Here is a 15,706-nt window from a genome sequence, read left to right as displayed (position 1 = left end):
GCGCAGACGGACTAACTATCACCCTGGTACCCGCCTTGCCTTGCTTGCCTCGTGTCGCCTCGCCCCACCGTGCTCACTCTGTTTGTTGATGTACTTGTCGATGTTGATGTTTGCAGCGGGTTGAAACCTTTGTCTAGGATCGGGCTATGTGCATGCAGTCGCTGACGACGATACTCCCTCTCCCTCATCCTCTTCTGCTGCTCCAGCATATCAAACCCCAAAATCCAACCAACCAACGATACACACCAGAAGATCCAACGCCCCCTACCCCACCCAATCTACCTCTTCAATTTCTACTCCTTCCCCCCATCCCCCTCCAGCGCCTTGTACCGCTCCCGCGCCAAATGCGCCAACCGCTCCTGGTGCCCCTGATTCGCCACCTCATGCGCGAGCCCCAGCTTGCCGCCGACCGCCCCCAGCCCCACGCCCTCGGCGTACTTGGCCACCTCGATCGGCGCCGTGATGCCCGTCCCCGCCGCCCCCAGGCCCTCGCCCTCTCTGTACCCGGCCTTTTCGAGGAGCTTGGCGCCCAGGCTCTTGGTCGGCTGTGGCGGCGGCGACGACGACGACGACGATGGGGCGTGGGATGAGTGTTGCTGTGCGGCTTTGCCCACGGGCGTGCCGGCCATGCGGCTCTGCTGCTGGCGGCGCAGGCGCGCGCGGTCGATTGGCTTGGCGGCGTTCACGTTGGAAGCCGCAGCCGCCGGAATCACGGTGCCGGGCTTCTTCTCCTTGAGCTTCTTCCAGCCGGCCGCAATCATGTCCGCGTCGGCCGCGTTCTTCCTGTGCAGCTCCGACTTGTCGACGTGTGCCTGGAGGGTGTTGGGCTTGAAGTTGCGCTGGCAGAGGAAGCAGCTGTTGTTCTCCCAGTCGATGAGCGGCGACACGGGCAGCGTTTCGGGCGGCTGCTCTGCCGCGGCTTCTTCGACGGGACGCGCGGTTTCTTTTTCGCGGTGGCCCAGCTGGACTTGTGCTTTGGTCCACGCTTCGAATGCTGGGAGCTTGATTTTTGGTGCCTGTCGACTGTCAGTGTGCGGTCAAGGTGCGGATAGCTTCGTCACACACCTTGGACGACTTGCTGCTGCCGCCATCTTCAGCTTTCCTCTTCTTCTCCTTCTTTTCTTCATCCCTCCTCTCCACAGCCTCGACAGCCTTGGGTTCATCCGGAGGATTCTCCGACACCACGAGCTCGCTGGCATACAAGTGCGGTAACCGGTATTGAAGACGCATGTCTTCTCCGCCAGACTTTGCGTGAGTGAAGTTTTCCCGCATGTTTGGCACTGCTGGCATGAAGATACCAAGGTGGGCAAACGTGACCTCGACGTCTTCCGGAAAGATGCCGCTCTCGTGTGTAAATTTTTCAAAAGCCCCGGTAGCGTCCTAGCGGGGTCAGCGCCTTTCTTTCCTTCGGACGGTTTCCCCTACCTCTTTACTGTGATATTCTGCAAATCCGAACCCGCAACTGAATCCCGTCATTTTGTCGCGAACAAGAAAGATGCGCTTCAAACTACCGGGCTTGGCACCGGCGTTCCTTGGTATGGATGTGGATTTGAGACCGGTCGAGCGCAGTCCAGTCACCGGCTGCGGGTCCTTGACCTCCTGGGAGTCCTCCCTCTTGAACAATTTCGAAACAAGCTGGAGGAAGCCTTCTTCGTCGACCTGCTCGCCAAGCTTCTTGATCAAGAGAAACTGGGTCGCGGAGCCATCCGGCGTACAATCTCCATTTGCCTGGGGGCCATGAGTCCTGATGACCTGGTACGGAGTGGTTGAAATGGATTCATAATTCGACTGGCGAGCTGACGAGTGTCCCCGGGACGCACCATCGTAATCCAAAGAAGGCGAGTTGCTGCGGCCACGCCGGAGGTGATCTTCAGAGACCAAGTAAATTAGCCCATTTTGCGTCTTGACATCTCATATCAGCCATCATGATGCTATGAAGGTACCCGAGTATTGTTCGTAAGAGTCCTGAGATCCGCGACGTTCTTTGTAGTGTCCTCCGCGATTGCTGCCATGTCGAGGCGAGCTGGAGCGCGAGTATGATCTCCGACGGCGCTCGTCTCCGCGATAGGGATGCTCGGTGAATTGGTTGTGATAGTAATCATAGCCTTCGTTGTGGCGGTACGAATCGCGGTCCCTGTATTCCTCGCGGCTTTGATTTTCGCGGCGGCGGGGTTCGTCGTACTCGCGAGACGGGCGACGGCCGTAGTCAGATCGCGGACCATCTTCGTAGTCTAGGCCGTCATGTCGGATGGCATGGCGCTCGACGGGGCGCGAGTCTGCTTGGTGGTAGTTTTCTGGCCTGCGATGAGGTCGACTGCGGTCAAAGTCGCGCGACATGAGGTTCGATTTGGAGGTGAAGCGCCCAACGTATGGAGATTTATGATGTGGATGTAAGGAATGAGATGCGGATGCAAGGCTGAGATGCGGCGAGATGAGCGAGGTCGAGTCGGGTTCATGAAAGATGTTGATCGGTCGCGTCTAACGTGAACCGAGCACAGGGATCGCCGTCCCCGCAATCCATGCCCCCACGTGATGTCGCTTGACGTTTTCAGGGTGTCGTTCGAAAAGGCCGTCTTGAACAAAACACCACAAGTTCTCCGCTGCGCTTTTTCTTGCCATCATGTCCAGAGCCTCCAGCCATACACCACCCACTACTTTTGCAACACAACGGATACCCACCCCAACCCTCGGCACAACTGCCGTTCCTTCATCCCACATTCCGACGATGCTCCGTCCTAATCTGAGCACCGTCCCTTGTTCAATTGTTGTGCGACCGACCTTTTGATACTCGATTAGCAGAGATACGAGAAGCCGGAGATGGAAGCTTTGCCGGTCGATCTCCCCCTTTCAGTCACCACGCGAATAGTTAGCATGGAGATACGCTGCGATTGCGCGTCAACGTTGGACAATTCTGCAGCAATTTCGATATTGTTCCATCTCTCCAATCACTTCTCGAAAAACGAAAATCTCCGAGTCGTACATGGTGCGGCGAGGTGGCGCTGTCCGTCTCATTCTCCGATAACCGTGGCGTCGTACACCCGAGTTCCAAGGCACAAAGCTCCGCGCCCGAATATCACCACGGCCAGACATTCGTCCAGAATGAATCTCGATAAAATAGCTGCAGTAGTACCCTACTTTGCGCTCCACTATGCCGTTTGATTGGCGAAAATAACAGTTTCCGAGTGCCGAAAACCTCTTCGGACATGGGGACCCGAGCAGTCTGGCACACCACTACTGCCCAGCATCGACCACTCCCGCAGGAGTGAGATTACTACAACGCTAGCTCGCCAAGCCACCATGTACAGTAGAATGCACCCATACATATATGCGACGAGGCAGCTTGTGTAGGATTTGCTGGGACGTCGATTTCTCTTCTTGTTTTCGCCTCGGGAAGGTTGGTGCTGGCTTTTCATACTCCGACCACGACAAGACGTCGCCATGGTACAGCTGTATACCTTACACGAGCTGGACCAGACAGAGGGAACGGTCCAGCTGCAAAGTAAGCCTTTTGGCCCTGTCATGAACGCCTGCTGACCGCAAAAGCCTCGACCGACAGCAAAGACGCGGAGCTCATTTTGTTTCCTCGACCTTCGAAAACCGATCCCAATGATCCGCTTCGGTGGTCTCGGGTCCAAAAACATGTGTGCTTCTTTGCAGTGTGCTCCTTTACATTCTTCACAAATTATGCGTCAGTAGTCTCTTCCCCTGCACAATGGCCATTCTAACTCTTCTTCAGAATTGGAGGCATGGCACCCGCATTTGCTTTGCTTAGCAAAGAGTTTGGAAAATCAATGAACGAGACGAGCGACCTGCTCAAATGGCCTGTCCTTGTCTTGGGCCTTTTTGTGAGTTGCTCGCAATTTGACCTGGTCATTGCTAACCTGAAGCCAGAACTTCTTTTGGGTTCCTCTAGCCAACTACTTTGGCAAGCGGCCAGTCTTTGTTCTTGCGTCTCTGCTTTTGTGTGTTGCATACATCTGGGGAGCATTCGCGCAGAGCTTCAAGAGCTTGCTCTGGTCGAACATTGTGGCCGCCTTTGCTGGCTCGACCACCGAGGCGCTCGGCGCTGCCATTGTGAATGTAAGTCTCGACCAATTTCTCGAGATCAAGCTAACAAAAGTTCAGGACCTCTACTTTCTCCACGAGCGCAGCTCCAAAATGTCCATCTACATGGCCAGCATCTCAGGGGGCAACACCATCGGACCACTCATCTGCGGCTTCATTGCCGAGACCATTGGCTGGCGGTGGCACAAGGGAATCGCCGCCATAGCCGTCGGCATCAACTTCCTCCTCGTAGTCTTCTTCGTCCCCGAAACATCTTACGACCGCGACGGGCCAGACACGCTCAGTGCGAGTTCCTCCACCGACAAGGAAATCGCCAAGGAAGACATCCTCGCCTCGACAATGTCGCGCAAGACGGCCATCAGAGCCTCGCAGCCGCCCATGAACTTGCCCGACCAGATCCCAAAGAATACGTACGGCCAGTCGATCAAGCTCTTCTCTTGCCCCCGGCCTCAAGCCAGCCTGCTCCATCTCTTCGCGCGGCCGTTCCCGCTATCCGCATACCCGGCCGTCATCTACGCGTTCCTCGCCTACGCCGTCTCCCTCGCCCTCACCGTCGCCATCAACATCCTCTCCTCCTACGTCCTCTCCGCCCCGCCCTACTCCTTCTCGCCCGCACTCATCGGCCTCGTCAACGTCCCCGGACTGCTCGGCAACCTCGTCGGCGCCTTTGTGGGCGGCTGGTGCGTCGACCGTTACAGCGCGTGGCGCACCAAACGCGCCGGCGGCGTGTTTCGCCCCGAGACGCGCCTGCCGCTGCTGGTCGTGCCCGCGCTGCTGGTGCCCGTCGGCTGTCTGCTTTGGGGCTACGGCGTCGAGCGCTCGTGGCACTGGGTCGCGCTGTTTTGGGGCTACGGCTTGATATCCGTCGGCTTGACGGCCGCGACGGCGCCGACCATGGTGTACGTTTCCGAGTGTTACTTTCCGGTGCAGATGGACGCTTTGCTTTTGGTCAATGGTAAGGCCTCCCCTCTCTTTCTCCCTCTCTTCCGCGCTTTCCATCAGGGCTAGTGCTGACCCGCCAGGCTTCAAAAACATCGTCGCGTTTGGGTTCCTTTACGGCGTCGTGCCGTGGGTCGAGAACGTCGGCTACATTGACTGCTTCGGCACGCAAGCCGGCATCTACGTCGCGTTGCTCCTGCTGGGCGTGCCGCTCTACTTTTACGGCGAGCGCATCCGCCACGCGACGGCCAAGTGGCGCATCATTCTGTAATACCGTCTGGCAATCGAAATCCAAATACCATTTTTCTCGGTCGATCTTGCATGGGCTCTCATGCGCGTCGTGGTGATTTGAAAAGACTGTCCGGAGTGCTGAGAGGGCTGGAGTCGAGACCGTGTGTCGAGCGCTGGCATTGACGTTGGCACGTGTCAGCGCGAAACCTATCTGCATGGACGCTTGTCCAACGTCCGCGCTGCCGCAAATACCTATCTACAACCGTCTTGCCGTCCGTCATGCGCGCAACGTCCCGCTGCCGAACGGATACGAAGTCTGCCAATTCCGATCCTCGCTCTCCCTGACTGGCGAACCAAAATACCCAGCTCTCAAGCGCCGGGGATCCAGAGATTCCAAGAATAGATCAAGACAATCGCTACTCAGCAGATCCTTCTCCGTCACTTCTCCTTCTTTTCTCGCCATAATCTCTCCGCTATTTCCGGCTTCAGTGTGCGGATTTGAAATTTTTTGAAATAGTCTGTAAGCTCAGCGAACTCGTATTCTTGTAAGTCAGTGACCGGACCAACTCGACGATGATGAAGCAGAGAAACCAGGCGCCGGAGCTGGATTTCGGCACTTTTCCTCTTCGTTTTTGTGTGCCCCATCTCCCAGTACTTCACGCAATCGCTCTTGATCAGTGCGTCGGATTCTCTGTTTTTCTTTGAGAGGATTTCTAGCGCCAAGGAGAGCCTCCCCTTTGCGGGTGGGAGCTTAAAATCATCAATATACTCTGGCAGGTCGAGATTACAGCACACGACAAAATATGCGAGGATGTAAGCTGGCGTAGCATGATCGATCCCGCGCCCTAAGGATTCGTCCATTTTCTTGCAGAATCGCCAAACATTGGGGGAATCGCCCTCTTTACGATAATACGTCGTGCGATTTCTCTTCAAACCCCCCATCAGATATTGTTTCATCTGGACTGTTAAGTGCACTTTTGTTCTCATGTCGGCGCCTGCCAGGACTAGCTGAGTGAAGTGGCGTCCTGGTCCGGCTTCGGAGGCGAATTTCGCGACTGGTACACGGCAGCTCAAGAATCTGTGCCAGATTGTTTCATTGTCCCACTTTTCATTTGGATCTGCTCCTTGATCGTAGAGCATGGTCTCAAGAAGCGTATCAGTCGGACCGTCCTTTGGTTTATCATTCTCGATCTCCAATGAAGAGCGCCGCCGCTGCTGTGTCTGGCGAGGGATCTCGCCGAGATAGAAGTCAAGGTAAGGCTGAGAACGGTAGACAGTATAACATCGAGTCCTCATCTGACTTCGCAGGAAGTCTCGCCCAGCTTCTCTCGTAAAGAGGATGCGAAGCAGTTTCTCCTCCGCGGACGCGAAGCTGTCATCGTCTGGAAGGGAAGTGCGCTTTTGATCGATGAGGATGGCGAAGTCGAACAAGATGCTCAGGATTTGATTGTGGAATTCTGCAGTCTTGAGAACCTTGTTCACGCTTTGTGCGTCAAACAAGGACCCACCTGGTAAGTATCTTCGGGGTGTTCCTTGGGGCATGGCAGGGTTTTTCAAGAACAGGTTCCGAAATTCGCAGATGATAAGTGCAACGACTGCTCTGGTGTAGCTCTCAGATCTTGCCAGGCTTTTCTGCGGCTTGGATTTCGATTTTCCACTCAGGTAGGTCTCTCTCTGCTCTTCCAGGAATTCGCGGACTGTCTCATGTGCGAAGACGACAGTCCTGTCGCTTTCTTCACTGCCCTGAAGCTCCAAGAGACAAGCAGTATGGTTATTGAGCCAGAACTCTCCTGTCTTGGACAGGGCTTGACATTTTTCTTCTGAAGCCAGCACGGGGAAGAGCTCTCGCACCGACAAATTTCGGTAGCTTTCACTCCAACGTACTTCTTCGGCAATCATTAGGGCCAAGAGGCTCGGGTAAACCCGAATCCTGAACCCCTCTCCCCATAAGGCAACCTCTTCCTCACCGGGGACTAACATTAAGTCCAGTGTGTGGTAGAGCATGCGTAATCCTTGCTCGCGATGGTTCTCAGGGACCCGGTTTTCGAGCGCTTCCTGGTAAAGGCCCGTTGGACCGCAAAGTTCTTCTGGGGAGTTCTCCACTTCTTCTTCAAGCTGACGGAAATCGCGACAGTAGATCAACTCAACGCCCACATTACGAGCCACGACGAACACCCACATGAATACTCCCTGGGCCTTCGCCTGGATTTTGTTGGAAATGATCTCGCGTGGATTCGTCGTGTCTGTCTCGAACTTTGCCCACAATCCGCCGTATTCTGACAGCATCGTATCGGCGCATATTTTGATATCATCCTTGGTATGATCGTGTATTCTGAGGGAAGAGAATCGGTCCAGTTTCAATTCAACAGCTCGAATGGGCCGACTGGCGAGACAAATTTTGACGTCGGGTCGACCGTCGACTTGAAGCAGTTGGCACAGGAATCGTTCCAGTTCGTAGTCTTTCTCCCGGCGCGATTTCTGGAAATAGGGTCCGTCTATATCTTTCAGTGCCTCAAATTCGTCGAGCCCGTCGATCAAAAGGAACAGCTTCGCGTGAGGAGGCTTTTGTTGCAAGCAACCCTGAAATGCGCATAGCAGGTGATTCCACGACCAGGAGGACAATTTTGAAAAGTCTGAGTGCGGGTAATTCTGTTTGCAGACTAAATTGACGACCTTGACCAGCTTTGGTTCCTCGGATAGCATCTGGGAGAGCAATGAGCGCAGTATACCAGTTCCGCGCCGCAAGAGATGTGATTCGGCAGATCGTCTGATGAAGACTATCGCTTTGACGAGACTTCCGCCGTCGACCCAGTCCGTGAGGTGCTTTTCGAGGCTTTCGTGCTTATATATAAAGTTCATCAGTGTTGATTTTCCAGATGCTGGCTTGCCAGTTATCCAAAAAATGGATTCCGAGGAGTGCAGCCACTTGACGAATGAAGTGGAGTAGTCTTTAGAAGGCGCTTTGTCGAAGAGCCATTCAAAGGTCCCTTCACTGTGGTCACGGATGTTGTTTCGCACGTCGTCCATATTAGCAAAGCTCAATGATTTGAGGAGCTCATTCTTCTCTGGTGTGTCAAGTTAGCATACGATCATGGATATCCCACTTGTTGCCCTGCTTTGAACTCAAAGCGATTCGATATCCATGATATGCCTCTTATTTTGAGCCTCGGAAGCATTGGCCTGCATAATCACACTCCATATGGGTCCATTGTAATGTTTGTCGTCGTATAAATATAAATATGTAACTAACCTCGCGCATTCAGAGCCTCCTCTTCCCTCCTACCGTGAAGGACCATTTGCCACACCTGATGCGACACTTTTTGGTATCCTTCATCGGCAAGGTCGCTGAATTTGCACATGTTGCTGTGGTCTGCGTTGATTCCAAAAGACGTGTCGCAACCGTGGAGGATCGCAGACATTTTATTGACAATCTACGCGTCGTGAGCATCTGAAGCCTTATTTTACGAGCCTGTGGAGCTACTTACAAGTTTTCTGATGGGTCTTGGCCTCATACAGTGCGGCAAGAAGGCCGAGACGGGGAGTTTAACCGGCAGTGTCTCGTACGCGCACACAATCTCGAGGTCTTTCTGCTTTGATATCGTCGCAAAGTTTTCGCTTTGTCTTTCCAGATCACCTGATTCTCGGGACAAGTTGCTGAGCAGTCTTTTGTTCCTGCTTCCCATTGAGAGTCGAACGGCCAATTCCAGGCTTTCAGTCATGTCACTCCCTGCATGAGGCGTGCCCAAGAACACCTGCTTTGATAAGCGGACAGTCCCCTTACGCTCATAAAGCGAAGAAACACTCACCACGCCCAGAGTATAGGGAAATATTGTTGACCACTCATCTTCGCGTTTTTCCGTACTTCTTCCTGATCGGCTATTCGAGAGAACAAGCGCCTACACTTATGTAAGTGTGTCGATCGAGCTCATACCTCTCACCTCACGTACCTCTTTGATCAAAATTCCTCCAAGGCTGTGGACGATGAATACGATCGATCTTCTCTTCTGCTTGGAGTCAGCACCCTCACGAACCTGTTCGGATATCTTCCAATGACTTGAATGGATGGATACCTCTTCTTCCCGGGCCCTCAATCGACATAAATCCACAAGAAGACTCTGACTGTGTCCAAAGACTGTGTCTTGGCTCGTCTCCTTTGTCCAGGATGCTGCTTTTGAGTTGTACCCCCAGGTAATGATTCTGACGTCGCTCAATTCCTGGTGCTGCGGATCGTGAGGTAATAGGTCCTTCGGCCAGCACACATCACCTGCGCTTGATAAGTATGGGATGAACACTGCGTTTTCAAAGTCTCACCTTTCGAGGTCTGTCTGGTCCAGGTCTTCAGACGGTCCCCATTCAACCCGTGAATAAACCAGATGCTTTGATGGTAAGCGGCAGACCCATACCGTATAGGGTCGAAGCACTTACTCCGCTACAATCCGTGCTCTATCCTCGGGTTCGTAGAGTATTTTTGCGCCAGTCTCATAAGTCTTCTTCACCATGATTTCAATGAGCGTTGTCGAATTGTAAAGCTTGGGGCTTGGGCTTGGGCTTGAGATTTGGGCGGAGGATCGGTGCGGAAATGCGCATATTTAGTTTCGCAGCTTTGATTAAGACGTTCTATAAATTCGAATTGGTGCTCGCAAACGACGAGTCGATTCCGCGTATCGTGGCTGGTCTTCCCAGATAGTAACTTGCTCCGGGCGGCAGAAAGGCCCCACAGAAAATGCAGGTGCTTGCATTTCGCACTCTCAGGTCCGCGGATCTACTCCATGGCTGCACACTGTGATCCAATGGAATGCTTACCAAGACAGAACCTTGCTCTGCTGTGTAGATGATCTTCTCCTGCTCGTGCGGCCCACACGACGCTGGTCCAGTCACGACCAGACCCGTCCCCTCCACTTACGCGCTTGAGGCTCTCGTTCGACATGGCCCTGGCGCGTATTTGTTGCGATTTATCCGTGCTCTGCAAGATCGCTTCTTTTTCCTTCCAATTGGGTCCACATAGACGCCGGACCGGCCAGCTCGGTGGGTATCAACGTCAAGAACGCCACAGCGCGAAATCAAGGCCGGAGGAATGGGAAGGTAAGCGGCGGCTGGGGTACTGGCTGAGCTGCACTACTTTTGGGCGGAGTATCGCAGGTGCAGGTGCGGCTCAGCGCTTCGTCCAGTGTGTCGTCCAGGGTGCCATCCAGAACGGGTCACTTACATATGGGGACTGAGTGAGAAGCGCTGGATGTCGCGTCTGGGCCGAAAGACGACCAAAGCACCGGGAACTGCGACTGTGGGAGTCCAAATGAAACGAGTTCTTCTGGCAATACGGCTGGTGGATCCTGGTCGTTGAATTGCTTTGGACAGGACGCGTGCGAACACGCGTCAAAATGACTGATGAAGAAGGTGCAGAATGTGGTTGTTGTATTGTCTAGGAGAGCGCGGGCGCAGAGACGCGCCTCAATCAACTGGAACTGACTTGAAGGAGATCAGGTCCGCCGAAGGTGCGAAATCAAGGTGATTGTATTGAGTAGGTGAGTGCGTGACTGAGATATCCCTCAGGGCGACGCCCGCAGCACCACACGCTAGACTAACTACGGACTAGCGCGACGGCTGTCTAAGGACTCTACTGCCTACCACTGGAGACTCTGTCCTCCATCAAGACCGTTCCCCACTGACTTCATCCGTCTGCCGGCGTTCGACGTACAAGCCTCCCACAGTTCCATCCAGTTGCGCCGAGAGACTATCTTCCGATATCATGGTTGCACCGAAGGAGCAGTCGTTGACCACTCCAATTCGTCCGAACCGAATACTCCCTGACCAATCCATCCACTTTCAAGACTGTTCCCTCACTGCTCCTTTTTCCTGCGCCAAGGCTCCATTTCTTGTTCTCTGTTGCGTTCACGCATCTCCCTTTGCTTTTCTTCCTTTAGCTTTCTTTGAAGACGCTCCTCCTCCCTTCTCCTCTTGGCCTCAAAGTCATACCAGGAAAGGTCTTTCAGGAGAGGACTGTACCGCAATTCAAGCCGGCTTTGAAGTAGCTCCAGCTCTCCAGGTCGAAAGCCAGAAAACTGATGACGCTGTAGCGTCGAAGTCCAACGGAGCAAATCGCGTCTCATAGCAGACAGCCCCGCAAGGATAGTGCTGCTCGACTTGGTAGCCTCGAGTTCGAGGTCTCCAATCTTTGTATAGATGTTATTTGACTGTAGAAGTCCCTCGAGGCTTTTTTCTTCTGCTTTGATCACGTTGTGGATCTCCAGGAGATGTCCTGAGAGAGGTGGGAGGTCCAATTCGGGAAGCTCGGGCACCTTCCGCGACCCTTTCTGATCACACAGAATTACAAGGGCAACAAAACATGCAACAGAGTATGATCTGCCAAGTCCTTCGCCCCAGAACTGTGTCGGCTCACAGATGCGTCTCTGGCATGGCCTTGCGATAAGTTCGTCCAGCTCCCTGACATCTTTCCAGGTCATGGCCATGACCCCGTTCCAATGAGTATTGTGTGCCATCAAAATGTCAATTTCCTCAAATCTGCTACCCGCGAGACCGCGATGTAGGTATCTGTGCCAGACTGAGTGTCCTCCCCATACGGTGTTTAGACTCCGACTCAGAATGCCGTCTTGCTCTTGCAGTGCTTGCAGTGCATGCAGAGAGTCGTCGTAACTGTACTCAAATATCATATGAGCTCCATCAAGTAAGGCAATCCTGTGACCAGCCCGCACTGCCCAGGCCTGGAGCCGACTTAGATATATATCAATGAGAGGTCTTTTGCGAATCACCGTAGTACATGGTTCCTCGTAGATTTTGAAGACGAAAAGCATTCCGTTGCCGTATGTCAGACATATGTTGAGGAGCTTTTCTTCTAGGGTTTCAGAGTCTTTGGGGTGATCGACGGGATAATCTTGGAGGACATGAGGTTCCATGTATCTTGCTAGTCTGATCCAGGTCATCAACACTTTTTTCAGGAATCCCTTGGCCTTGTCGAATACGGCATCTTCTCCAATGCCTATCATTGCTATTTCCTGAAGTCCCGTGAGCAAATGGAGTGATTCATATAACGGGCCTTGGATACGACGAGGAATCAAAGACAGCCGAAAGTCGAAGAGGAGGAATGCGATGGCGACCCTAGAAGTGCTCTCGTTCTCATCGAGTGTTCTCCCAGGTTCCTGGTCCCACATCACTATCTTGCTGCGGTGCTTTCTTCCAAGAAATTCGCGGACTGTCTCATGGGCCCAGGTCACAGTGAGTTCGTTGGTGTCTGCTCTCCAGCTGCTTCTATCTCCAAGATCTCGACATTCAAGTAGACCGGCGGTGTAGTTCCAAATACGCCTCTTTTCTTTTTCGACGATTGCATGCCATTCCGTCCTGGAGGAAAGCAGATCGTACACACCCCGAGTTGATTCGAACACTTTGTCTTCTCTTCCATTGAGCTTTTCTGCAAGATAGAGAACTTGCGGATTCATTGGAGTAATTTGAAGCTTCCGGTCCTCTTTCAGGTTGTTGAAGTCGTAGAGGTGATAGAACATTCGGAGCCCCGTATCCCGATTGTACCCATCCTGGTAGTTGCTGAGCGCCTGGGCGTAAAGCCCATTGGCAGAAGTCAATTCGCCCGGAAACCCATTGAGCATTTTTTCAATGTCTTCAAAGCTTGCGTATCCATCCAAGTTCGCGTTCACCGCGCGTACAGCGATCTTTACCCACATGAAGACTCCTTCAGCTCCTATCTGAATCATGTGTGAGATGCGTTCCCGGGGGTCAACAATCTGTTCTGTGAGGTTTTGCCAAACACTGTCGTTCTTCTCGAGCACGCTTTCGGTGAACTTCTTGATATCGCCAGCTGTGAGCCTGTGAATCTCCAGGCGCGAGGATTCCGTAAAATGTTTTTCCAACTGGGAAAATGGTCGGCTGGAGAGACAGATCTTGATACCTGGAAATTTCGAGACTCGGATCAACAACGCCATCATGGGATCCCATGCTGAGGCTCGTGCAGCGAAAGTTGGCGGCCCTTCACTCTGATCTCTCTCTTCTATTGAATTGAGCTCGTCGAGCCCGTCCACTAAGAGGAATAATTTTGTCTTGGAAGGCTTTTTGGACAGACAGCGGATCAATGCAGCTTCCAGTTGTTCCCAAGACCATTCTAAATCTTTCGACGATTGCGGGGAGCTTGGGCTGTTTGCGAAGGCAGACTTGATGATGTCTTCCAATTCCGGGTGGCGTAACAGCTGGTATAGAAGAGAGCGAAGAAGGCCGGATCCGCATCGTGACAGTTGGGACTCGGAAGTATTTCTTATGAAGAAAGCGGCGGGGATGAGTAGATCGCCGTCGGTCCATTGCTTGAGGTGTTGAGTCAGTCTTTCCCACCCATCGTTGTCGATGTACTTCATCATTGTCGACTTCCCCGAAGCAGGCTTCCCGGTAATCCAGAAGAGGGATTGGGGAGAATGTACCCAATTGAGGAACTTTTGAAAATCCGCAATGTGGTCTGACTGCTCGTCCTCGGCCCAGTCACTTTCAGAAGGTTGTTGCTCGAATAGCCACTCAAAGGTTCCGGCTAATGCATTTTCAATCCTGCGAGGTACTCGGTCCATATCGGCGAAATATAACGACTTTAGGAGGTCGTCGGTCTCTGCTCGTTAAGTCAGTAGCTGATCAATATCACTTTGAATTCGCTGGATCCGCATCTAAACACCCTCAAGGAGCATTCATTCGCTGCTACGCCTGCGCTCAAGGAGCATTCATGTACAACTGCACCTAGGAAGCAGTCCTTGACTTTATTTGACGAATATTTTCTGAGGAAGACGGTAGGATGGAGGCAGTCAGGTAGTTCGAAACCATCGTGACTGACCTTGCCGGGATACTCTCGCTGTGCTTTCCTGTACCTCTCTAGCTTCTCTTTCTCGTCTCTCTTGTATTTCTTTAGCGGCTGTGTCTCTCTCCGTTTCGATTTTCTCCACAGCCATCTGGATCTCGTTGAGGACTCTTTGATAGTTGACGTCATTCTTGTCGTTGAATTTGCAAATTTCATGGTGATCTGCGTCCATTGCAATCCGGGTATGACAATCCTCTATGACGGCAAAGTCCTTGGGGACGATCTGGGAGCGGTCAGCCGTGGGACAAGATTATATCAAGGCAGATCGTACTGTCATCTTCGATGTAGGGCGGTTTTCGTAGAAGCATGGCACATCCAGGTCGACGGAGTGGCGCACAGCCAAGAAGGTTTCTCTCTGGTTGTACAAAACGCACGAATCAGATTTCAAAGTCTTCACGAGTTCTTTGTTGGATAGCCTGATGGCTAATGGTGCAGTGATTGTCGTGACCATGTCTGCCCAATTCGCAGCATTTGAGCCCCTGTGAGGAGTTGCCAAGAACATCTAGGTCCATAGGTAAGCTTTTTGCTGTGCTGCCTCCGTAGATACAAACTTACCGCGCACTTGACGGCAGGAAACATATCCCCCGATCGAGATGACTTGTTGTTGTAATGAGTATTTGACTGGATGATTGCCTGTTTGACCACAAGACCGCCTAGACTGTGTGCCACGAAAATCAAAGGTCTTTCCCGCTATATGATGTGTCAGCCGTTTGTGATTTTACATCACTGGATTGTACCTACCACTTCACGTTTTCGAAGTATCGAAAGGTCGTTGATGAGAGCATTCCCGAGACCCTGCAGACTTTCCTTGCTGTCCGTTCCAAAGAAAGCAACAATCGCTGCGTTGTAGCCCCAAGAGATGATTCTGACGTTTCCGATGTCTGTAGATAAGAGCTCTTTGGGCCAAAAACAGGAGCCTGGAGAAACGATCCCTGAATCAGTGTCGTTGATTTCTGGGGAGCCTCCCAGCACTGACCTTTTCCTTCTTTTTTCGTCCAGGTATCTTCCCGGTGGCCACCTAGTCCGTGGACAAAGCAGATACTACTGTGGTAAGGAAGGAGACGACACAGCTTGAATTATGTCAACTTACTCTGCAACGATACTTGACGTGTCTGTAGGCTCATGGACGATATTGGGTCCGTAAGAATAAGTTTTCCCCATTTTTACTTGGTTTTGGCCTTCAACCACGAGTTCAAACGAAATGTAGCATTAAGTCGTTCCAGGAAGCGCTTTTATAGCTCCTCCAGATGAATAGCTTTGGCCACACGGGTCCGAAGGAATGCTGAGACACGACTACCCCTGTGGTGTCATTCTCCAGGCGGTTGATGCAGCCCCCATTGTGAATGCGGGAACTCGTGCCATGCATGCGCTTGTCGCGTCGACAAGCACCATTGTCCAATTGAAAAGTGCCACAGCGCGAAAACGAGGCTGAGCAGAGCTGCAAATTGGGGCCGTAATCAAGACTTCAGTGAATGGGTGGATGAATCGCAGTACCATTTTCACCTCGTTGATTTGTCGCCGTAGGATTTGCTTGTTGATCCTGTGGTCCAGCCCAGGCTCTTTACCTCTGGGTCGATTTGCGAGATGATTCCACAGCTACGGTCTGAAATTATT

At 52.6% G+C, this 15,706-nt stretch overlaps 4 protein-coding genes across 4 annotated transcripts; 1 reads left to right on the top strand and 3 right to left on the bottom strand.

The window, feature by feature from the left end:
• Window positions 1–293: 293 nt before the first annotated feature.
• J3D65DRAFT_667973 (uncharacterized protein) lies at window positions 294–2,337 on the bottom strand (the record flags this gene model as incomplete). The annotated part of the gene is made up of 4 exons (XM_066803072.1): window positions 294–1,016; window positions 1,066–1,380; window positions 1,426–1,868; window positions 1,944–2,337. The coding sequence occupies 4 exons, from the start codon at window positions 2,335–2,337 to the stop codon at window positions 294–296; spliced, it is 1,875 nt and encodes a 624-aa protein (XP_066655456.1).
• A 962-nt stretch (window positions 2,338–3,299) lies between these two features.
• On the top strand, window positions 3,300–5,474 carry J3D65DRAFT_375883 (major facilitator superfamily domain-containing protein). Its single transcript, XM_066795737.1, has 5 exons — window positions 3,300–3,499; window positions 3,544–3,688; window positions 3,737–3,845; window positions 3,892–5,020; window positions 5,088–5,474. The coding sequence occupies exons 1-5, from the start codon at window positions 3,439–3,441 to the stop codon at window positions 5,273–5,275; spliced, it is 1,632 nt and encodes a 543-aa protein (XP_066655455.1). The 5' UTR covers window positions 3,300–3,438; the 3' UTR covers window positions 5,276–5,474.
• A 70-nt stretch (window positions 5,475–5,544) lies between these two features.
• J3D65DRAFT_375630 (uncharacterized protein) lies at window positions 5,545–9,947 on the bottom strand. The gene is made up of 8 exons (XM_066795735.1): window positions 9,661–9,947; window positions 9,547–9,611; window positions 9,306–9,499; window positions 9,183–9,239; window positions 9,042–9,131; window positions 8,721–8,987; window positions 8,486–8,666; window positions 5,545–8,300 (listed from the first exon to the last, which is right to left on the bottom strand). The coding sequence occupies exons 1-8, from the start codon at window positions 9,732–9,734 to the stop codon at window positions 5,674–5,676; spliced, it is 3,555 nt and encodes a 1,184-aa protein (XP_066655454.1). The 5' UTR covers window positions 9,735–9,947; the 3' UTR covers window positions 5,545–5,673.
• Window positions 9,948–10,736: 789 nt separating this feature from the next.
• J3D65DRAFT_625055 (uncharacterized protein) lies at window positions 10,737–15,332 on the bottom strand. The gene is made up of 7 exons (XM_066800310.1): window positions 15,183–15,332; window positions 15,069–15,133; window positions 14,834–15,009; window positions 14,648–14,782; window positions 14,364–14,594; window positions 14,069–14,315; window positions 10,737–13,849 (listed from the first exon to the last, which is right to left on the bottom strand). The coding sequence occupies exons 1-7, from the start codon at window positions 15,251–15,253 to the stop codon at window positions 11,073–11,075; spliced, it is 3,702 nt and encodes a 1,233-aa protein (XP_066655453.1). The 5' UTR covers window positions 15,254–15,332; the 3' UTR covers window positions 10,737–11,072.
• Window positions 15,333–15,706: the final 374 nt, after the last annotated feature.

Source organism: Phyllosticta citribraziliensis, assembly GCF_038025025.1.
Source record: "Phyllosticta citribraziliensis strain CPC 17464 chromosome Unknown J3D65scaffold_6, whole genome shotgun sequence".
NCBI classification, from domain to species: domain Eukaryota; kingdom Fungi; phylum Ascomycota; class Dothideomycetes; order Botryosphaeriales; family Phyllostictaceae; genus Phyllosticta; species Phyllosticta citribraziliensis.
This window is presented reverse-complemented; position numbering and strand designations above follow the sequence as displayed.